We start from the raw sequence: 22,906 nt of genomic DNA, 5'->3' as shown, positions 1-22,906 counted from the left end.
AATTCTATGTGAGAGTCCCTAGTCCAGCCAGTGGTTCCCCCACCCGGCCTCCTGCTGTCTCAGGGTGGAGCCAGATCAATAATCCTGAGTCTGAGGGTCAGCACCCTCCCTCGCAGGGCTCCCCTCCCTGAGGGCTTCCCACTATGGCTGGCTCTTTTGGGCAGTGGGCAAGTCTCAGCTTTTGGGAATTAAAGCTACAATGACCTTTCCAATATCCTCCTCACCCCCTCTTCAAAGAGAAAGATGGAGAATAACACCCCTGCCCCTTCTCCCCGCACCTGCCTTCCAAGACCCTCTGTCACTCTTCTGCACATGCCCAGTACACTCAGTCCACAGTGTTCCTCTGGCTCACACCCATGGCAACCTGCTTGGCAACCCGGAGTCAGTTGGGCTGAGGCCCGAGTCCAACTGTCAAAAGGGGCCAAGGCTGAGGTGGAGGAGGCTGGGCTGTGGGTAAGTCTTCCTGTGGGTTCAGACCTGTGGGCTGGAGCAGGGCAGACCCTCACGGGCTCTGCTGGGCAGGGGCAGCGCGCTCGTGGGCCCTGAGTCACAGCTGCTGCCTCTGAGCAGGTAGGGAGGCCACAGCCCTGGGATCTCAGCGGGCCTGGGGCTGAGTTGGTCCTACAGATGACTGGGTCGAGAGGGGAGTCTGGCTCGCGCTGGGGGTCAGTTTGTCATCAGGGTTAGGATTTGTGAAGCGAAGTATGGCCTTACCCTACACTTTGGGAGGAGGGGGAGGAAAAACTAACATATACATGGAGCTACGTATATGCCAGGTGCTTCCTCTGAGCAGTAACAAGCACACAGGTGAGGTGAGCACGCAGGCCACAGGCTGGGAAGGGTTTAAAGCTGGCTTCTCCAAAATCATAGCTCTCGCTCTCTCCTGAGCTGAGGTTCCCGAGGACACCCTGAGCGTCTGTGGGAGCGAGTGGGGCCACAGAGAAGCCGCTGGCCCCTGGCCACTAACCGCTAACCTTGCCCCAGCCCGTGTCCTCTGCTGGGCGTTGGGGCTGTGACTCAGACAACCGTAGTGCTTGTTCTAGGTGGTGTCTCCGAAGGCCATGGAATCCTCCGCGGAGCCTGGGGGCCCTTTGCCCAAGTACTGCAGCGTGGCCACCACCCTGGAGGCCCCCGCCTGGGCCGGCGCTGCTCCTCCCTGGAACCTGTCCTTCAGCTGCCCCTTTGCCCTCCAAGCACCCTGGCTTACCTGGCACAGCCCTCTCACCAGGTACCGATCTCTGCCCCTCGCGAGGAAGTGGTGTGCGCCTTCCTTTTTCTTCCGTCCTGTGGCTCTAGATAGTGAACTGTGAGGGAGAGAACTCGCTTCCTGGGAAGGCCAAAGGGCTCTCCACCGCGTGGGCTATGATTTGCTTAAGGTATTACATGGCCCCAGTCTCAGCTGTGCTCCCAGTGACGCAAGGGCTGACCTGGCTTTTGTCCCACCTTGTGGCAGAGTGGCAGGTATCAGAGTTGGCATGTGGGAGAGAAGGCCTTCAGGCATCTCCAGTTACAAAGTTTCTAGACCATTTTTTAAAAGTGTTTTTTAAATATGTAATTTTTACATTGATTTCAGAGAGGAAGGGATGAAGAGAGAGAGAGAGAAACATTGATGGGCTGTTTTCTGCACACCCTACACTGGGGATCAAGCCCAGGCATGTGTCCCTCCCAGGAATCGAACCATGACCTCCTCATTCCTAGGTCGGCACTCAACCACTGAGCCATGCCGGCTGGGCTCTAGACCGTTTTATCATCCACCATGGACTTGCTCTGGCACCACGTGAGAAATTAGAGTTTCTGCCACCAATAGCTAAGCTGAGGTCTCCAGGCCCCTCCTCAGGTTCCCTCCGTTATCCTGGCTTTTCCTGAATAGTATCCTCAGCACATACCAGCTGTGTAAGTCCCAGGGATTCATGCCCATGTTACTCAATCCAGTCTGCCCAGGTTACGGACATGCCACCTTGCACTCTTAATAGCCCCTTTCTTGCTTCTCCTGTGTGGGCCATCTCATCCAAAGCCAGCGTTAAGCATCCCTGCATCCAGGCTCACCCACAAAAGTAAACAGCTTCTTCAGAAACCCAAACCCTGACTCAACAATCATCTCCTCAGCCCTACCCCACCCCCGGCTGTGACCACAAAATTCCCAGAACTAGCTTCTCCTTTTTTCTGTCCCCACAGGCCCTTATTCAGCTCCTCTGTGCTTCCCCTGCTCCATCGCTCCTTCCTCCCTCTGACCCACAGCGCCAAGCCATCTTACACATTCGCTCCTTTGTCCTTTCCGTCCAAGCCTCCCCACCTCATCCTGGAATCCCACACACCCACTTGGTATGTACCTTCGTGGTACCCTTTTCCTGGTCCGCAATCTAATCTCAGAACCAGCATTAACTGAACATACCAAGGCTAACGATATTTTGATTACCCTGAAGCAATTCCCCGTCCTCAAACAATGGTCCCCTTCACTGCCCTCTCCTTCTGCCCAGGCTCACAGTTCACCTCCCTGGAAGTCCTCAGGCACTCTTTGTGTGGATTTCTGTTCCACGTAGCTTTATATGTCATACACACGCCGTGGTGCTGCACAGACCCGCCTGTGGAGCGTGTTTCTTGATGTTTTTAGGGATTGGCCTTCTCTACTCCCTAATTCCATTTGCTTTTCCCCAGATGCGCATCGTCTCAACCACGTCTCCCCACTGCTGACCCAGCACGGCAGGGGCCTGGCAGGTTGGGGAGAGTTGGGGATGCTGCTGGCACGTGGGTCCTGGCAAGAAGGGGACCCGATGGCTTTTATCACCGGGCTCAGATAAAGACCGCTCCAGAGGCAAGTTGTCTCTGCGACTACGGGCGTGCATGTCCCTGCCCCTTCTCTAAACGGCCTCCGTGTGTGAGGAGCGCCTGGGTCTGGTTTCAGCCGTGGCTTGGGGAACCGTGTGCTCCCCGTGGCACTCCCTCCCTCCAGGTCATATTCTGAGTGCTTTCTTGCCCACAGCTGGAGAGGCAGGGGGCGCTGCTTGTGGAGTTTGAGGCTCCCCTTGTCACAGGCCCGGAGCTGCCAGCCCCGCGGCAGAGCGTGGTCTTGGGAGAAGATGTCATCCAGTTCTCGCCCCCCGCGGAATACTCACTGCAACCTGGGGACAAGGTGCTGGCGCCCTGGGAGCCGGGCGGACAGTGGTACGGCCCTGCCACTGTTTGGGGCTTGGAGGCGAGCGGCCCCCGGAGAGGTAAGGGAAGCTGCTCTGACCTCCCAGCCCCCGGAAGGAGCCAGCCGGGTGATCAGGCAGGAGGAGAGAGCAAAGGGCGAGGCTGTAGCTCAAGGGTCTTAGAGGCAAAAAAAACACACAAAACACCAAAATCCTTGCCCGGGCCGGTTGCTCAGTGGTTAGGGTGTTGGCCCACAGACTGAAGGGTCTCGGGTTCGATTCCAGTCAAGGGCACTTACCTCGGTTGCAGGCTCCATCCCCAGCCCTGGCTGGGGTGCACGTGGGAGGCAACCAATCCATGTGTCTCTCTCTCAGATAGATGTTTCTCTCTCTCTGTCCCCCTCCCTTCCTCCCTCCCACTCTCCCTTAAACATAAAAAAATAAGTGGAAAAGAATATCCTTGCATGAGGATTAACAAAACACACACACTCGCCGAAACCGGTTTGGCTCAGTGGATAGAGCGTCGGCCTGCGGACTCAAGGGTCCCAGGTTCGATTCTGGTCAAGGGCATGTACCTTGGTTGCGGGCACATCCCCAGTAGGGGGTCTGCAGGAGGCAGCTGATCGATATTTCTCTCTCATCGATGTTTCTAACTCTCTATCCCTCTCTTCCTCTCTGTAAAAAATCAATAAAATATATTAAAAAAAAACACAAACAAACCACACTCTAAACCCTTACCCCCTCACTTGCTGTTTAATCCTGGGGGTGGTAACAGATATATAAATCATACCTTTCAGATTAAAAACTATTTTTCATCAGGGTACAAGCGCCTAAAGCTACTACGTCTCTGTTGGTTAGCTAACCTAGGGCGGGTGCGGCGGGGTTAGCCTGGGTCACGCCAGTACTCCTGGCCTGTCCCCACCACGCTGTCCAGAGACAGGGACAGTTCCCTTCTACAGGGGGCTTACAGCACCACTGTAATTCAGGGAATGAGAGGAGGAGGTTCCTCCTTCCCTTCCCCACCCGAGGAGGCCTTTTGGTTTTGCCATGAAAATGGAGACAAGGAGGTGTGGTGGTAAACATGGAGCCTCTAACCAGGCGAGGGAGGCTCCTGGCAGCCCCCTCACCCCCCGGGAGAAGTGTGCATGAGGAGGCAGGCAGAGCAGCGGGGCTGCGCTGAGTTTTGCCTTGGGGGGTAGGAGAACCCTTATGCCATGATATGGAAGTGGTGGTTGTACTAAAATGTTGCCCTTTTCTATTATGCAGCATCCAAAGAAGACATTACTGTTCACTTCTGGAATGGCAGGACAGCCACAGTGCCCCGGGGCGGGGTCTGGGAGGTGCCCCCCGCTGTCTGGCAGAAGGCCGTGGAGCGGCTGCATGGGCATTTCACCAGCAGGCCCCCCACTACCCTCCTCTGGGCCCCTTGCTGCTCTCTGCTGGGGCCGGGCACTGGATATGTCACCCACGGGCTTCCGCCGGGCACCCCATTCCTGTGCCCTCCGTGCCACCCCCGCGCCTGCTGCCAGCTGCTGTGCCAGGGCTGCCCCGGCTGCTGCCCTTTGGCTGGACCCACCTGGTGGCCTCTCAGCAGGACCTTGGGGGCCGCAGCCAGAGAGCAACCAGAGGCGGAGCTAAAGCCCCAGGTGCAGCCTCTGCCCCTAGAGGCTCCCAAAAAGGAGAAAGTGGCCGTGCAGGCTCCCGTGGCTGTTTCTTCCTCCTCCTCCTCCTCCTTCTCTGAAGGGGATTTAGAGAAAGATCTGGAGACGGGCCTCCCTCCGAGGCTGGTGGTGGACAGCACAGTCACCTCCGACCCCGTCCCTCCTGAGAAGACTCGGAGGAGGCAGGCGGGCCTGGGCCAGCCCGAGTGGAGGTATTGGAGGAGGAACGGGCCAGAGCCGCTTCCCGGGAAGCCAGGTACACCTTCTTCTGAGGCAGGGCCGAGGCCCTTGCTCCTTCCCTCCCGCGGGTCTCTCAGGAACCTGAGCCATGTGACCACTAAGCTGGGGTTGGAAGTAAAACTTAGGAGTGTGGTCATGTTGAAGGGGAGTCTGTGGCGAGAGGGAAAGGGTAGGTTTCCATTTAAGCAGCAAAGCCCAGCATGAAAGGCCAGGCTGATTTTTATGCAAAGGTTTGCATCCCTATTGAACAACTGTCCTTAGTCTCTCCGGACAGGGTACCATCATTGTCTGTACTGCCCTCCATACCCACCCACCCCCACTTTGTTCTTGGAGGCCTAGATTTTTCTCCAGATGAATAGTCAAAATGCCTGCAGGTGTTGATTAGTCTTCCACACCCTGAAAAGCAGAGAAACTATTTTTTAAACATTGGTCATCAGACCCTCCCCTCCAGAGGGCCCTTTAATAAGTTAGAAGCAGGCCACTGCGTGAAGCTGCTTGTTCTTTCCCACTCGGAGGAAGGCAGTGTTCTTGCTGGCAGTCCGCAGCCACCCCCAGGTCTCTCCATCTTGAGCTAAGAGGGGGCACTCCTTTAGGAACTGGGTCACTTGTTGCTCCCGGTAAAGGTAATTCTTGGAGCTGAACCATGAGAATCAGTGGACCTGTCTTCTGACAGGACCCAATCCTGCACCCAAAGCTCTGGAGTGTATGCCTGAGATGGGGTGTGGAGAAAAAGGGGCCATCCCCAGCCCTAGGCACAGACAGGGTACTACATACCACAGCTAACTAATCGGTGTGTGCCCAACACCAGAGCTCTTCCTTCTCCCTCCAGACTTTGTATTCTTTAGAGGAAATGCGCCGTTTTGTCTCCTAACTGTGCCTGGCAGCCATCAATACTGATGCTGACAGTCAGTCTTGGGCTCCGCCTCAGGATCTGCCTCTCACCAATCCTCCTGTATAGGTCCCTCCGCCCTCTACACGCATTACTTTCAGGTTCAGGCAGTGAGGTTCCTGTCCAATCCTAACCTAGCGATCCTGGAAAAGCCAGGCTGTTGGCTGCCGGCAGCTACAGTGCTCTCCTCCCTTGCTTGTGGTTAAAACAGAATTCAATCCGTAGTTTTAAAAGTCAGGAGGGGATGGATTTCTGTTCAAGTATCCCTTCCTTTTTAGATATTGCCCTATTCCTCAGGAAGTCACAGCCCCTGCCCCACTCAACCTCTGAACTTTCCCCCATCAGCTTAGCATCTCCTCTTTGTGATCAGTGTGATTGGTAAGCTCCTTCAGCTGGTGGTGATTGGTTACCTTTGCTTCCCCTCCTGGCTGTTTTGAAAAATTGGTTTGATAACTTGTACTCAATGCCAAACCTGGTGATCAGATACAACCTTCCTCAAAAACCTAATAGCCAGAAATGACTAACAAAATCTAGTTCTCCTTTAAATATAGAGAACAGTGCTAGGAGCTTATAGGTAGTGAAGAGGTTCTGTGATCCTTGGTAGAGTTGTACTCAAGTCGTCCAGACTAATCCCATCCGAACGGTGGCATCTTCAGCACACCTCATTGAATTTTAGGTTTAGGCAAAAGATGCTGCAGCTTCCAGAAAGAAGTGAAGGGCCACAAGCAGCAGAGAGAACAAATGGCAGAAGCGGGGGGCATCAAGGAGCTGGTCCTGGAAGCAACCAACGCAAAGCTTCTACAGACCCTGCTAGACAAAGCTGAACACGGGAAACTGAGTCAGGGGACCACTGTGACACGTCAGAGACACCGGAAGGCCTTAGACTAAAAGCCCTGAGGATCTAGGTAAAGCAACACGGCAGGGAAGGGGCTGCTTCCTTTCTTATGTGTTTGCTGTTTTTTTTTCAGTTTCAGTTGACATTCAATATTATATTAGTTTCAGGTATCCAGCACAGTGGTTAGACATTTATATAATTTCCGAAGTGATCCCCCAATACGTCTAGTACTCACTGGCACCAAACATCGTTATTACAATATTATTGACTATATCCCCGATGCTGTACTTTATATCCCTGTGACTATTTTGTAACTACCTTGTTTGCACTTCTGAATTCCTTGGGAAGGGGCTTCTTAAGGACTCCTTCCAAGGTTCTTTGACCTCTTGGGGTCATATCCCCTTTGAAAATAAAGCCCATGGCTCCCCTTTCCAGAAAAATGCACATACCTATAATTATAAAAAATGTTTTTATTGAGCTTAGAGAGAGAGAGGGAGAGGGAGAAAGAGAAACATTGATGTGAGAGAGAAATATCAATTGGTTGCCTCCTGTATGCATCCTAACCAGGGACTTAACCTGCAATCTGGGTATGTGCCCTGACCAGGATTTGAACCATTAACCTTTCAGTGCATGGGACGACACTCAACCAAGCCACACTGGCCAGGGCGCCCAGAATTTTGCATATAATTTCAAAAGGCTTACAGAACCTACAAAGGTCATTATAAACTTCTTGGGGGGTGCGAGGATCTCCATTTAAATGATCCCTTATTTGGTGATGGGCATGGGTCTGCTTTCCTAGGCCCCATGTCCACGGGAGTCTGATTCTCACTAGGATTGCTAACATAGCGCTACTTAAAATTTCAATTCATCACATAAAATGCTGGCATTTTTTCCTGAGGAAAGACATGTTCAAAATGAGATGAATAACTAAACTGAAAGGTGCAACAATACTGTTGGTGTGGTAGCTTAAAAGTTAAGGACACATCTGTGACTCTTTAAAATCAGTGACTTTTGATCCTTAAAATTACACCAGCATACGACCCTCAGGATTCTTTCTCTTATAGGAAGCAAAGGAGAGTGAATACCTGAGGAAGAGTTACAAAGTGGCTGCAAAGCCTTCAGTGGTAGAGTGCAGGCCACAAATGACAGTGGCGTAAGCAGCAGCATCTTCACCCCTTTTAAGACTTCCCTGCCGACGGGCGCAGGAAGGCACCTGTCGTAAGAGCCACAGGAGTGCTGCCGCCCGGCCAGGTCTCCCTGCCTGGTGAGATGAGCGCTGAGGATGCTGTTCCACAGAAGTCACAGGTCGTGGTCAGCCTGCTTTGGGCAAGTGTATCCACAGCCTCTCTGCCACCTTTTCTTATAAAGCCTACAATTGTACAGGAATGACATTTTGTTGCTCTTAATACCAATAAAAAGGAATTCTCTTTATTTACAAATCTTTCCTTTTATTATCATAATTATCCTTTACTTGGAAAGCAAGCAGTAAAAACTATTCAGACGGCATCATTATTACTTTCAGGCAGAAGAGGGTGAGAGGTTAAAAACTTCTGAGGTTAAAATAGGCACTGAAAGAGGCAAGTTCCAGGTCTCAGGAAGGCCGACCTTAAGAGCAGGATTAATGTATGAATATTAACAGGATCATATGGTGGCTTTATCCTCCTTGCTACTTAAAAAAGGCAATGTGATGGTCCACATCAGATGGGGAAAACCAAGTCCACACTTTGTCCTGAATCAACAGCCACCACTTGAGTCTTCTTGGTTAAGTCATTTGCACCCACAGTGACAGAATAGGTCCCCGGATATACTTCTATGTAGAGGTCCTTAGAGATGTTCTCAGCCTGGAAGGAAAGCAGATATTAGCGGTTTAGAGATTTTATATCCCAATGCCCAGGGCACCTCCACCAGGCTTCCTTTGTGTGCGAGGCCGGACGGAAGAAAGCATTCCTGTGGGAGATGGAGGTTCTGTTTTCAAGTCTCAGCCACATAGTCGGACTATCCTTTAGGTAAGTCCTGGGTCTCCTTATGCCTGTTTCCTTATTCTAAGACTTCGGTAATACCTACCTCACATGTGAGAACACTCTGTAGATGCTCAAGTGTTATGGGAACATGAGTCATAAAAGGAACACTCTAGCTGGAGTAGAAAGATAAGAATTAGAGGAAAAGACTAAGGACATAGTTTTGGGGATCAAAAGCAGACAGTGGCACTTGTCACACAGATGAGCAGTAATGGCAAGGCACCTTGGAGTGATGAGAATCATTCTTTTTCACTGTGCTTTGCTAAATTCATTTTTAGGACAGTGAAACATTTCCTTTCTCCTAAGGCTGGGAATACTACGAGGAGATTCCTTTCTGTCATGCAGCAAGTCAGCTGGTTGGCAAAGCCCTCCCTGGGCAGACTGGTTCTCCTATGGGGCAAGAACACTGGAGGCTGGAGTAAAGGGAAAGCTTTATGTGTGGAGCTGAGCTGAGCACAAACCTCCACTGACAGACTTCATGCAAGGCGGGAAGTGGGTCACGGCAGGTGTGGAGGCAGCGGGGTCTTAGAACAGAGCCGTCATTAAGAGCCCGGCTCATGCACGAGATGCCACTCATGCTTACTCAGTGCTCAGAAGGAGCTGCAGGCAGAGCTGTCACTCCCACCACCACACTCAGTGGGGGAAACCAAGCCCTGGCCAGCAAATTCCACTAAGAGGATAAATGATAATTTGTATACTTCCTCCCCCTCCACATGACAGACAGATTTGAAGCCGATTTTTCTCAAAGCTGCTTTATGTTATATCCTTTCATGTTTACCCGTTACTGCAAAATCAGGGGTCTAGTATAATTTAACAGCTGTGAATGTATGGGACAACGCCACAACTATTTATTGGTTATCAACTATGTAAATAAAAGTAGGTTTCAGAAAATACAGCTGTATCAGAATTGCAGAAAGCCAAGGACGCCTCGTTTGTCCCGATAAAAGGAAACCCGGGGGTAAGATCGGCATCTGTGCTTCCCACACCGTGAACATCTGGAAGATTAGAGTTACCAAAAGCCAGCAGGTTTTGGAGGCATCTAAGCCTAACTAAATTCTAGTGTATTCTGAATCCTGGCTAGCACACTGTAGACAAACAAAAACTAAACAAATGATTGCAGCAACATGCTGGAGTTCCTTCCCTCAGAATTCCAGCCCTGGCCAGTTCCAGATTTCCTGAATTTAAAAACTAATGAGCACTTTATCCTAAAAATGAGAAACTCGTCCCTATATGTTTTCACAGAGAAACATTAGTGGAAAATAGGAACAAGTCCCTTCAAATGTTTTGGAACCTGATCTAACCAAGTGTATGTTTCAGAACTGTAGTGATGGTATTCACTTTGTAAGCAGAGGGGTCAGGCCACTCCTGCTGCTCCAACAGATGGTGGAATTCCAGCAGGACCCACCAGCCCAGCTGAGCTGTAGGAACTGAGATGTGAATACTTCGCATTCTTTCCAACCACAACTATGAGTCCAGGCACAGAGCACCCCTGAAGCTTCCAGTGGGGGAAGGATACCAAGGAAACATTTTACACTGAGCCACAATGTGTGCACTCCGCACAAGGATAAAAACATTCCAACATGAAAATACTGCGGGCCCAGTACAAAGAGCTCTAGAGTCACCAGGTCAATTGGTTCATGAAATGGCCATGTGGGGAGGCCAGCGGGGACACCAGGAGCTCCGTACTCACAGGCTGGGGTGCCTCTAGTGTACACTCTGTGGCTGGACAGATGCCTCCAAAACCAAGGGGCGTTTCTTGTCTCTGGAGAAATAAGCAGAAACATTAGTGCCCAGGCTCTGACTTTTGGATAATAAAGAGAAATCTTCTGCTACCTTATGAGGAACTAACCATTGTCCCATCCATTTTTCTAAGTTGTCACCTAAATTATTAAGGCTTTTAGTGAATCCTGTGGGGCATTTTTAGATGTTCACCATGATTATTTTTTATTCTCCTTGGGTTTTGGAGTCAGATAAACCCGAGTTTGAATCCTATGTCTGCTCTTTGCTGAGAAGCGCAGATTAATTTCTCTCAGCCTTGCTTTCCTCATCAATAACATGGGGGCACTAGATTTCAGGGAAGATTTAAAGTGTAGAAGTGCCTGACACTTAGCAGGCTCTCAGAAAATAGATTATTTACTGTGCTTGTCTTGAGAGTGGGGGCGCTAGTAGGGAACAGGCTGATAAAGTCAATTTCCCTTAGAGGCACCAACTCACATTTATAGGAAAGAATGGGCGGGATAGGAATGAATCTCGCTCACATGTAACCCCCTTATCGTCAGGCCAGAAAAGGGGAGCCAGGCTCGGGCTGTGGTGTTACTCCTCATATCTCAAGGCCGGGGAAACAAGAGGGACTTCCAGCGTGCATCCAGCTCTCACTCGTATCTCTGTGGCCACACTTCCATTCTTTCCTTGAACCCACAGGCCAGAGAAGTCAGAGATCCAACTGTGGATTGGACTCTGGATTTAAGTTCACTATCTTTGAGTACAACTAGGAGTTTAAAAACAAAAACAAAACCATCTACTCTCCTCAAAAACAACAACAAAGGATTTCTGTTGAATCCGTTTAACAAGTAGAATATTTGTCTTTCCCAGAATGTGTGGTAAAAAACAAGTAAGTTCGTAGTGAAAGGCCTTTGATATTATCTTTAGGAAAAGTATTTTGTTACAGAGACATCCTCCTTGCACTTTCTTTTTTTAAATTACCAAATAGAATGATAGGTGTCGCTAGCTTAAGAGTAAAATATGTGCTTATGAAAAACCTCTTTCCTATCCCTAGATGTAGAAGAGGATATCTGAAGCTCTTTTCATTAACCTGCCCAAGAATCCCGTGGCCCAGGATTGCAGGTTCATCGGAAGATCCCACGGTGGCATCGGTCTTATATTTTGGACATGATCCTGACTGTTAAGTTCTCAAAGACTGGGGGTTGAGACATTTCTGTTGAGCACTGTAATGCTGAGTCACACAGGCATCCAATAATACAGATCCAGCAGGAGCTCCCAGACCTGGGGTCTCCCACCTTGGGAGGCTGGGTGCACAGCACAGGACCTGAGGATACACACCTGGCCACTCCCGAGGTCTGAACACAAGGGCAGCTGCGACTTCCCTCTGTGATAACGATAGACGTGGGTTGCCCCTCCTTCCTCTGGCACAGATGAATAATATTTCTAGAGAAGTAACATGAAAGATGTTGGGTAACCAAATAGATAAATTTTTAAAAAGCTGTTACTTGGGAAAAATATGGTTAAGAAGGGAGACAAAAGAGCAAAGATAAGTTACCTGCCTACTCGACAGGCCTCTGAGGCATCTAACAAATCTTAGCCCGTGTAAAGTGACTGCAGAAAAGGAAACTGCGTTTGGCATCACTTTGCTGCCATCTGCTGCCTCTGTAGGGCAAGATCTCTGGCCAACTAAAGCTGGGCAGGGCCATGCTCTCTGCCAGCTTAAATAATTTTCTTATCTGCACCCTCATGTCAAATACACATGCCCTTTCACATCTTCTCATGACAAGTTCTAATGAACGGTTCTGTGTTTATTGTCTAAGTCTCAGACAAGGACAAGGGAAGAGAGGGGTGCATCTCCTCGAGATGTGGAAATACAACAGGAAGTGTAACATAAATCCAAGAGCTACGCAGTCAGTTCTCCCCTGTGGAGGAAGAGGGTGAGATCTCCAATTTAAGGAGAATAATCCAAAGGATAAAAAAGCAATTACATTTTTCTTGTCTATTTCCTTTTTCCCCTTGAAGTTAACCTTAGATGTGCCCTTGATTATGACTGATGATGAGGACATCACTAGCCTGCTTGTTTTGAACACAGTGTAGGGTCAGCGTTTAAGGCATGAGACCAAAAGAAGGAGAAGCAGGGGAAAGCACTTCAAGACATGGGTCTAATGATGTACCTTAGGGGCTACTTCAACATTGTGAAGGCAAACTCAGAATTCTGTTCTTAATTCTATCTCGGAAAGCCAAAGGGTTCTGAGGCTCCATTCCATAACGGATACTTGAACTGAAAACCACAATGAAGAACACCAATTTGCTAAACCTCAAACCAAAGACAAATATTATTCCTTTTACTGAGCCATGAACCAAAGTTTAAGTTGGTCACTTTATAGTAGGGCCCAAGTTATGAATTTTTCTAAAACCATTTAACAGAATAAGAACATAAAAATATTCTCTGAACTCTATCTCATTGGTTGGAATCCTGTTCTTGGGAGTCACAGGGATTTTATAAAAGATGTAGAAAGATTAGTGATTTTTTTGAAATCTTAACATATTAAATTGAAAAGCAGGACAGAAACAAGGTATTCTCCTCGTCTCCCTTACAGACCAGCATCCTTACAACCACATTGGAATCAAAAAAGTTAAGGGTGGAAGAGACCCAGAGTCTGTTGTAATTCTTAGATGATAAAGAGTGCCTTCACCCTAACCGGTTTGGCTCAGTGGATAGAGCGTCAGCCTGCAGACTCAAGGGTCCCAGGTTCGATTCCGGTCAAGGGCATGTACCTTGGTTGCGGGCACATCCCCAGTAGAGGGTGTGCCGGAGGCAGCTGATTGATGTTTCTCTCTCATCAATGTTTCTAACTCTCTCTCCCTCTCCCTTCCTCTCTGTAAAAAATCAATAAAATATATATATTAAAAAAAAAAAAAGAGTGCTTTCCATGCAGGTGATTTCCTTGAATGTTGGCTGGCCTGCCTCCACCATTCCCTCAAAGTACTTAAAGATGACGTTAGTATATAGTTTTGAGAAGAGGGTCTTAAAAACCCTTGCTCAGCCATTTCAGTGAATGGTACCAAATATCCTATGTCCCTCATGCAGAAATTTATGATAATTTCTGATGTTTGTTTCTCATTGGAAACAAAGAGAGGGTAAAGGCTGGCAAGGATTTGAGAGACCTTCATTTTTTCCATGGGGTAGGGAAGGGCGACTAACTGGCCGAAGGCATTACAGTTGGTGTGTGGCAGAACCTGGATATGATTCCCCGGAGGCTGCTCCTGCCATTAAGCCACACCTCTTCCGATGAGGGTGCTGCATCTGTTCCACAGAACCACCTTTGTGGCCATCAAGCGATACAGACCCACAGGGGCCTACTTAAAAACGACATTACCAGGCACTTGAAACAGGTTAAATTCCTAATGTAGGGATTATGTTTCGATACATTTTGAAAACAGAGAGGCTCAGTTCCAGTTTATGGTGACCCTACTGATTTTTTTTTTAAGACGCCATGTCAGTTAGAAGTGTTAAAAACGGCAAATATTTGATAGTTTTAGAATTCAGCAAATAAGCTTTTTTCCTCCTACTAGTCTGAAACAATAGTGAGAGCAGAGACCTTTTCTGACTTGTTCACCGCAGTATCCTCAATAACAATTACTGAATGCATTCAAACAAATTCTAACATGGATTTATCACCTGGTTTAAATCCCTGAGTGATTATAATCCGCCCACAAAGACGGGGCAGTGTGAACTGGTAGTCTCCAGATTCTCCCTAAATTCCACAAAGACCCACTTTGTGATCCATCACCAGACAGAAAGGGGCACGGCCTCAGCTTACACCAACTTACCCCACACTGACTTGAAGTATAGTCCATGAATTCAGCCATCGTTCGGAAAGAAGCACTGAGAGTTGGGCATCTTTCTTCTCTCTATTTGAATAAATGGCAAGTCACAGGTGAGATCTGGTATTCCTTACTGGAGAGTGAAGTCATTTAGGGAATAGCTTTCTTTTTACTTTTTGAAAGGCTTAGGAACTTCAAGTCAGTAAGAAGGATCTTACTGAGAAAGAATTCCAACTCCACAAGGAATCCATTGACATGCAATTTACCCAGGACCAAGACTGGTTTGCGGGCTTTCTTCTAATATCAGATGGTAGCAAGTAATAATTTTTTTAAAGTAACTAACCAGGGCTGAGCAGCATCCTAAAGCTACCCAATAATGACCTGTCAAATGTGAAGAGTTTTCAAAGGGCTTTTCCGTTCGTGTCCTGACACTTCACAGCTTTCGCCAAGAACAAGATCCCTCAGCTGCTTCCGTGTGGCCAGTGCCCCGGGCCCAGCGGGCCGCCGCCGAGCGAATGAATGGGCTGATCCCCGGCGCAGGGGCCCTCACCTCTCCTGGGAGAAGGCGCTGGGGGCCGGCCGCGGGCCATCTTTCTCGGTAGGGCCGCTCCGGGAAAATGCCCCCCACGTTGCTTTTGGCAAGCTCCAGAGAATGCCAGTCCACTGCCCTCCTCTTAGCCCGCTCCAGCACTTCTTGACCCAGCCTAGCCGAGCGCTGCAGGGAACGCCGGTCCACCCCGTTCAGCACCGCGACCGCCAAATAGTTCTCCATGTCTACCTAAGCGGGTACAGACACACACACACACATACGGGCGGGTCAGCCTGCTGCCGCGACCCGGCTCCAGATCCGGGTCGGAGCCGGGGCCTCAGCCTCCCCAGCGACCAGCGCTCCCGGCTCCGCCCCCCCACGCGTTATCCTGCGGCTGCCGGGTCAGGGCAAGCCGGTGCGCGCAGACCCCCTCCATTTCCGTCTCCCCCTGCCCTCATAGGAAGCCCTCACCCAGCCCATCTCTCAAGGCGCATGCGCTCCACGCTTGGGCGGGCGGGGGGCGGGGCCTGGAGCACTCAGCGCCGGCGCAGCAGGAGGGTGAAGGAGGTGGGGCGGAGCGGTGGGACGCAGGCCATTGGTGGGCGTCGAGAGGCGGGGCGCGCGTTCTACGCCGGACACGCCTCCTGCGTACGGTCCGCGGCTCCTGCGTGGGGTAGCGGAGCAAGAGGTAGAGCGCTGGTGGCGTGCGGGGCGCGGTGGTCGATGTAACCTGCAGCCAGGACGGCCGGTGCGCGCTGTCCGGGGAGGCCCAGGGCCTGGGGCCTGGCCCTTGGAAGTCATCTCCGCTGTTTAACGTAATGAATGAACTTGGTCCAAAGTCAGGTGGTCTCCTGTTGGGCTGAGAAATTGTGGGAATAAGACTCGTGTGTCCGGTTTCCTCTTTCTGCCCGGTCAATATTTTGGGATATCGCTACTTTTATTTGAGGAGATGGCTAGGCTAGACCAAACCGTACGGCTGCCAAAGTGGCCTTTGGAGAAGGGAGTCTGGCCAGCGGGCTGTGGGCGGGGGTGGGGGTTGGGAGAAACGTTCAGCCATCAGTCAGGAGGCAGGTATTCCTGGCCCACAGGCCTGCCAGAGGGCGCCTGAGTTGTGTAGGGTGATCTTAAGTGGCAGCTTCCTCACCCTTCCAGTGGAAAGTACGGATTAAACCCAACCTTTTAAGAATAGTTGAACCACGTGCATGTAAGGAATTGTGCGTTGTCACCTTCCACATCGTTCCATTCGGATATTGGATAGATGCAGCCCAAGGTCTCGCTGCTAATTAGTGATTCCTCCCCGCGTGCAACAAAGCACTGATGCTCAGAGGGACCGCTTTAAGAGACACGGAAATCAAATGCTCACCTGGGCTTCTCAACCGATGGCTTCATTAGCAGTTCTTAGCTATACCGCCTATGTATCAGGATTCATAAGCATTTTTGCTCGTTTTCTGCTTTCCTCTCAAAAAGTTGACCACTGTGTTTAAATTATGGCTCTGTCGCTTTTGCTGTGTGATTCTGGGTAAACAAACTATTTTAAATCCTTTGAACCTCACTTTTATCCATACTTGGGGATTCGAATACTACCAACCTCCCTAGACTGTAAGCTTCTTGAAGGGACCATATCTGTCTTCTTTACTAGTTTAAGGTGCATCTAGTATTTTATCTGTTGCACAGAAGGGGCTAAAAATAGCTATTGTGAATTGGGTTGCTGTGAGAATTCTGTGAAATAATTCCTGTAAAATGCTTAGCACAATGCCTTGCAAAGAATAGGTGCTCCATAAATTTAGTTAGAATTAATATGTACCAGGCACTGTCTTAGGAGTGTGGAGAATGGAAAATGGATCAGACTAAAGGAAAATAAGAAAAAACAAAACATAAAATCTGTAGTGTCGGGAATAAAATGTGACTTGTCATAAGACTGAAACAGATAAAGTGATATGAAGCCCAGAGAAGAAAGAGATTGTGTTTGGTTGCGGGGATCAAAGAAGACTTTGTGGAGAAGGAATTATTTCAGGTAGACCTTGAAGGATGGCCTAGGAATTAATGAGAAAGGGATTAGCTAAGATACCTATTAACTGTTTTTGTAATGAGTGTGGTTAGGGATGAGATAATTTTTTTTTTTTATTACTTACGGACTTCAAGATCCTGGCGCCATAAATTTTAGCTCTGTCTGTATAACCATGAACAGGTTATTTAACTGTTCTATATCTCAGTTTTGTTATCTATAAAACTAGAGGCCCAGTGCATGAAATTCGTGCACTTGGAAGGGGGGGTGTCCCTCAGCCCAGCCTGCACCCTCTCCAATTTGGGAGTCCTCAGGGGATGTCCGACTGCCCGTGTGGGATCCGGCCTAAACCGGTAGTCGGACATCCCTCTCACAATCCAGGACTGCTGGATCCTAACCGCTCGCCTGCCTGATCACCCCTAACTGCTTCTGCCTGCCAGCCTAATCACCCCTAACCACTCCTCTGCCAGCCTGATCAACGCCTAACCGCTCCCCTGCAGGCCTGATTGCCCCCAACTGCCCTCCCCTGCAGGCTCAGTCGCTCCCAACTTCCCTCCCCTGCAGGCCCGGTTGCCCCCAACTGTCCTCCCCTGCCAGCCATCTTGTGGCGGCCATCTTGTGATGACATGGGCGTGGCCATCTTGTGACCACATGGGGGTGGCCGTCTTGTGTGCAAGGGTGTGACGGTCAATTTGCATATTACCTCTTTATTATATAGGATGAGAATGATAGTAAATTCCTCATAGGATTGTTGTGCAGATCAAATAAGTTAATAATTGTAAAGTGCTTTGAATAGCGTTTGGCATAAAGTAAGTGCTCCATGAGTATTAGCTAGCATTATTAACTTAATCAGACTGCATGTTGGTCTCCCAGTATGCCCTCACTTGATTCTACAGCCATACCTCACCTCACTTGGCTCTTCCCTAGGATTCTATTGCTACCTACTTACCCTATTTTGGTCCAATTGAAGCATTACTTCCTTGTCAAGTCAACTCTTAGAAATCTTCTTCAGTTGTTCCCAAGTTTCAACCTCTGTTTCCATAGCTTTAAAAACTATTTACATTGTGGTACTTATTTCACTTGATCTGATTTTAATTATATGTAGTTGTAATTCATTCTCTCTCAACAGCTATGGACTCCTTAAAGGCAGAAACTATATCATAGTTAACCCTAAATATCCAGGGCTTGTTAATTAGTGGGTATTTGATAGACATTGTTGAATAGACTGATTTAATTTTTCATTTAAATAGATCCTTGTTAGTGGGGAAAAAAAGGAGACATATGTAATACTTTCAACAATAAAGAATAAAAAAATAGACCCATTAGGCCAGATAAGAGTTGGCTATTAGAAAATAAAATCTATCTACATGCACTTTAAAGAATGTAAGGAATATTCAGTTATAACTAATTTTCCCAGAATTTAATATTTAGAAATATGTAGGAAAAGAGATGCTTAGAATGAAATGGAAGCCTAAAAACTGACACTAAATTTTGGCATTTATTTTTATATTTATAAGTATATTTACATATACATACATCTATATATATAAAAGGCTAATATGACTGTTCGACTGTTAGATATGATGCATACTGACCACCAGGGGGCAGACGGTCACTGCACAGGCATGGAAACATGGAACAGACTGATGAATTTCAGAGGGGAGGGAGGAGGGTATAGGGTGGGAAGAGATTAACCAAAGATCTTATATGCATACTAGAGGCCCGGTGCACGAATTCGTGCACTGATAGGGTCCCTCGGCCTGGCCTGTGGGGACAGGGCCGAAACCGGCAGTGTGACATCCCCCATGAGGTCCCGGATTGCGAGAGGGTGCACACCAGGCCGAGGGACCCCACCAGTGTGTGCACTGGGCCTCTAGTAATTTTATAATTTCAAGATTTATACTGTAAACCACAGATTGAGAGAGTCATTTTTTTTTTCTTTTTAAAAATTGAATGGAAATAAAATTGATGGAACATGACCTACCATCAGGGCTCGTGCAGGTCAAACACACCCAACCCAGGTACTTGAGAAAGCCAGCAGTGAGACTTGGAAATGGAGCAGAAACCAGAGGAAGGGCAAATGGCTCAGGAATGTGCCTGATCATCAACAAAGAGAGCAAACTGTTGGTGTAAGTCTCTTATGATTTCTCACTTCATGAGGGTAAATTCATTACAGAGAACACATAGAAGTTATTTGTCTTAAATTACATGTTTTGGGGGCTAGATGAGTTGGAGGAAGTCTTTATTCCTGAGAGCCGAGGAAGGAGATTGGTGCTCTATATTTTGGGGACATTTTAAGGAGAAAAAACAAGTCTAATGAAGTGCAATGTAAGTTCTTTTTCCTCTATGTGAAGGGAGCAAAAAAAGGGTTAAAAACTTGGGATGCAAAAGTGGGTATCATGCCTGAGTTAGACAATGATTTATACTGTACATACCAGAGAATGTATAAATTATCTCATTTGACAGGTGGTATTTTTATTTCTTCAGAAGACTTAGGAGCTTTAGGATTATTACAGCTTTGTAAAGTAGTATTATAGTATGAGTCATCAGATCATTCATTTTGCCTGATTACATCAATTCATTGGGTTATTGGGGAATGAAAGAAACTCATGATCAAAATTGCCATCTTGATTATACAGATTAAAGAAAATGAATCAAACTTCTGAGAATTAGCTTTCACAACCTTTTAAAATTTACTGGAGGTTAAAAAATTGGTTGCAGAGCAGGAATGATTAGGGATAAGTTTTGTCATTTAAAAACTATCAGATTGAAGAATAGTAATTAGGAAGATATAAATAGTTAGAATTCATGTAGAGTTTTAAAAAATATGTTTTGTATTGATTTCCGAGAGAGAAAGGGAGAGAGAGAGAGAGAGAGAGAGAGAGAGAGAGAGAGAAACATCAGTGATGAGAGAGAATCATTGATCAGCTGCCTCCTGTACACCTCTACTGGGGATCAAGCCAGAAACCTGAAACCTAACCCTCCCACCCCCCGCATGTGCCTTGACCAGGAATGGGACTGTGACTTCCTGGTTCATGGGTCAACGCTCAACCACTGACGCAGCAGCTGAGCCATGTAGAGTTTCTTAAAAACTACTTTATTGAGGTATAATTTACATATAAAATTCACCTGTTTTAAGTATACAATTCAGTAATTTTTAGTAAATTTACAGAATTGTGCAAGCATCACCACAATGCAGTTTGGGAACATTTTCATGAGCTGAAAAAGATTCCTAGAGCCCTCCGTATGCAGTCAGTCTCAGCTCCCATTGCTAGACCCAGACAACCACTTTTCTGGATAAGTCATATAAATGTATCATATGAATGAATGTGACTTTTTTTGACTGGTATGTCTCTGTTGAATGTCAACCCATGCACCAAAAAGTTGCTAGTTCGATTCTCATGCCTGGGTACATGCCTGGGTTGCGGACTCAATGCCTAAGCCATATAGTCTCTATTGTAACTACTTAACTCTGCTGTTGTGTGAAAACAGACAATATGTAAATGGTGACTATAGATGTCTTCCCCCCAAAAAAACTTTATGTAAGAGACAGGCAGTGGGCCATACTTGGGCCATGGGCTATAGTTTGCTGACCTCTATTTTAGATAATACAGCAGCTCTAGATTTTGATCTGCTCCCCTTTCCAGAGATTGTTGGCTATTATTTATTAGTTTACTTGTTTAGTGATTTGCCTAAACTAATTCTGTATTGTCTGTCTCCCTTGCAGTGTATGGCTACAGATGTCTCGCCTCAGATTTTTTCTCTTCATTCTTGTTTTTATTTTTAAAGCCTGACTCCCTAGGGATTGTCAGCAGAGCTTAGTAGTCGGCTCATAATAAGAGGTTGTATTTAAATATTTTGAGCCTAGTTAGGCTTCTGCTGCTTGCTGATTGGTCTGTGTATTGGGTTGGGGAACACATGTAAAGTTCAGTTTAGTCTGCCATGACTTTTGTTTTCTGTGTGTGCGAGGCCTCACATTCAGCCTGTGTATAACCTTGAACATGTGCACACCTTCCAGGTCACCAAGGATTTGTGAGAGCTTATCACGGCCCACCACCCACCATGGCTGTCTTGTTCTTGGGAGCTCACTGTTAAATTTCTGGCTGGTCTGTTTCTTGGCCCAACTGGTGCTGCAATCTCAGCCAGCTGTGAGGTTTATTGTTTACCTCTTGTTTTTGTTTTGTTTTGTTTTATTATATTTTATTGATTTTTTACAGAGAGGAAGGGAGAGGGACAGAGAGTTAGAAACATCGACAAGAGAGAAACATAGATCAGCCGCATCCTGCGCATCTCCTACTAGGGATGTGTCCGCAACCAAGGTACAGGCGCGTGACCGGAATCGAACCTGGGACCTTTCAGTCCTCAGGCCGACGCTCTATCCACTGAGCCAAACCAGTTAGGGCGTTTACCACTTGTTTTCTAAGGTCACTTGTTTCTGACAATATCCTGGGCACCAAATCAAGTCATCAGTCACTCTCCAACTGCAGAGCTGCTGGTTTTCACGTCTTGTCCTATCCTAATGGAACTACTTACCATGAGATTCATGCGAGTTAAAAGTGAAGGGCAGATGATATAACTGTCATATAGAATCTATAGGTATCATCACTTAAATCCTGTGTGCCCTCTTCTCCTTATTGTGTTTATGATGCTAAAGTCCTTACATTTGTTTTGTAAGAAGCAGGAGAGGATTAAAAAAAAAAAAGAAAAAAAAAGATGATAGTCTGTTTATCTAGGCCCTCCAAAAGCATTTCCTGCCAGGCAGTTGACATGTAGCCTTGGCACAACTTCAGGAAACTGTTTGCTTCTGTTTACCCTTTCCCTACAGCATCTCCTAGGAATTGAGATGAAGAATCTCCTTTAACTCTTTTACATTTTAGAAGCATCCTTTATATAGCACTTTAGAATCTGCTCTTTCTACTAGCACAATGGAAATTCTCATGTCTTTAATAAAAGAAGAACACATCTGTTTTAGTAGTGTAATTCTCTAGAAGAAAAGTCAAAGCCTTAAAGTGAATTAACCCAATAAAATGTACTTAGAATGTTCCTTTCCCATAAGATTGTTAAGATAAATCTCTTTCAGAAAACTCAGTGCAATTATATCTGAACTAGAGGCCTGGTGCACAAAATTAGCGCACGGGGGCGGGGGGGTCCCCTCAGCCCAGCCTGCACCCTCTCCAATCTGGGACCCCTTGGGGGATGTCCGACTCCTCGGGATCGGGCCTAAACTGGCAGTCGGACATCCCTCTCACAATCCGGGACCGCTGGCTCCTAACTGCTCACCTGCCTGCCTGCCTGATCGCCCCTAACTGCCCCCCTCCCACCCCCCGCCAGCCTGATCACCCCTAACTGCCTCTGCCTGCCGGCCTGATCACCCCTAACTGCCCCTCCCACCAACCTGGTCACCCCTTACTGCCCCCCCTGCTGCCTGGTTGCCCCTAACTGCCCCCCTCTGCCAGCCTGATCACCCCTAACTGCCTCTGCTTGCCAGCCTGGTCACCCCCAACTGCCCCCCCCTACCGGCCTGGTCGCCCCTAACTGCCCTTACTGCCCCCCTTACTGTCCCCCCTGCCAGCCTGGTTGCCCCTAACTGCCCCCCCTGGCCGGCCTGGTCACCCCCAACTGCCCCCCCTGCAGGCCTGGTCAGCCCATGCAGCCTGCTGTTCTGTCATCTGTCTGGTTGTTTAGGTTGTGTCGGCCCCTGGTTTTTTATATATTAGGATATATAAAACTTGTTAAGTATGGGATAATTGTTAACATTTCCAAAATCCTTCTTCATTAAGAAAAAGAATCCACTATTGAGTTTCTTCTGAAGAATGTGATCTACTTAGTTAATTTATAATACTTTTTTACATAATATTTTAGAAATATTTTGTGAAGTGAGAGAGATACTATATTTAAAAAAATAACTCAAAATGTTTATTCCTTTTAGGGAGCTGATTTGTTTCTAAATGTTTTTAATACTCAAAACTCATTAAAAGTTAGGAATGCAGAAGTATGATAGCTTTATTGTAATCCTAGAAACTGTGTTATTTTAATTAAGTCTAACTA

The 22,906-nt window shown here is 47.6% G+C and overlaps 3 protein-coding genes across 4 annotated transcripts in view; 2 read left to right on the top strand and 1 right to left on the bottom strand.

Moving 5' to 3' along the window:
- Window positions 1-403: 403 nt before the first annotated feature.
- On the top strand, window positions 404-7,900 carry C13H11orf16 (chromosome 13 C11orf16 homolog). The gene is made up of 7 exons (XM_028159886.2): window positions 404-453; window positions 1,044-1,228; window positions 2,656-2,812; window positions 2,981-3,212; window positions 4,398-5,048; window positions 6,598-6,826; window positions 7,821-7,900. Exons 2-6 carry the CDS (start codon window positions 1,062-1,064, stop codon window positions 6,807-6,809), a joined length of 1,419 nt encoding a protein of 472 aa, XP_028015687.2. The 5' UTR covers window positions 404-453; window positions 1,044-1,061; the 3' UTR covers window positions 6,810-6,826; window positions 7,821-7,900.
- Window positions 7,207-15,372, bottom strand: AKIP1 (A-kinase interacting protein 1). 2 transcript variants are annotated; one of them, XM_008151055.3, is made up of 6 exons: window positions 15,325-15,372; window positions 14,875-15,102; window positions 14,331-14,411; window positions 11,835-11,939; window positions 10,465-10,536; window positions 7,207-8,597 (listed from the first exon to the last, which is right to left on the bottom strand). In XM_008151055.3, the coding sequence occupies exons 1-6, from the start codon at window positions 15,331-15,333 to the stop codon at window positions 8,454-8,456; spliced, it is 639 nt and encodes a 212-aa protein (XP_008149277.3). In that variant the 5' UTR covers window positions 15,334-15,372; the 3' UTR covers window positions 7,207-8,453. The 2 variants fall into 2 exon arrangements, with proteins under 2 accessions (XP_008149277.3, XP_008149278.3); XM_008151056.3 differs by lacking the exon at window positions 10,465-10,536.
- Window positions 15,373-15,597: 225 nt separating this feature from the next.
- The window catches only part of DENND2B (DENN domain containing 2B), a 173,296-nt gene continuing 165,987 nt past the window's right edge, over window positions 15,598-22,906 (top strand). The window contains exon 1 of the mRNA XM_054724618.1: window positions 15,598-15,668. The gene's annotated coding sequence lies outside the window, so the exon portion shown is untranslated. The remainder of the gene's footprint in view (window positions 15,669-22,906) is intronic.

Source organism: Eptesicus fuscus, chromosome 13, assembly GCF_027574615.1.
Source record: "Eptesicus fuscus isolate TK198812 chromosome 13, DD_ASM_mEF_20220401, whole genome shotgun sequence".
NCBI classification, from domain to species: domain Eukaryota; kingdom Metazoa; phylum Chordata; class Mammalia; order Chiroptera; family Vespertilionidae; genus Eptesicus; species Eptesicus fuscus.
The sequence above is the reverse complement of the archived record's forward strand: the minus strand, read 5'-3'. Positions and strand labels throughout refer to the sequence as shown.

Bases quoted from the DNA above. Each gene is read 5' to 3' on its own strand.
- C13H11orf16 (XM_028159886.2), top strand. From the start codon at position 1,062: ATGGAATCCTCCGCGGAGCCTGGGGGCCCTTTGCCCAAGTACTGCAGC. The intron at 1,229-2,655 runs GTACCGATCTCT...GCTTTTCCCCAG, and splicing joins TGGCACAGCCCTCTCACCAG to ATGCGCATCGTCTCAACCAC. The intron at 3,213-4,397 runs GTAAGGGAAGCT...TCTATTATGCAG, and splicing joins GGCGAGCGGCCCCCGGAGAG to CATCCAAAGAAGACATTACT.
- AKIP1 (XM_008151055.3), bottom strand. The intron at 14,412-14,874 runs GTGAGGGCCCCT...TTATTCAAATAG, and splicing joins AGCGCCTTCTCCCAGGAGAG to AGAGAAGAAAGATGCCCAAC. The intron at 8,598-10,464 runs GTGAGTACGGAG...CTTTCCTTCCAG, and splicing joins CACTAGAGGCACCCCAGCCT to GCTGAGAACATCTCTAAGGA.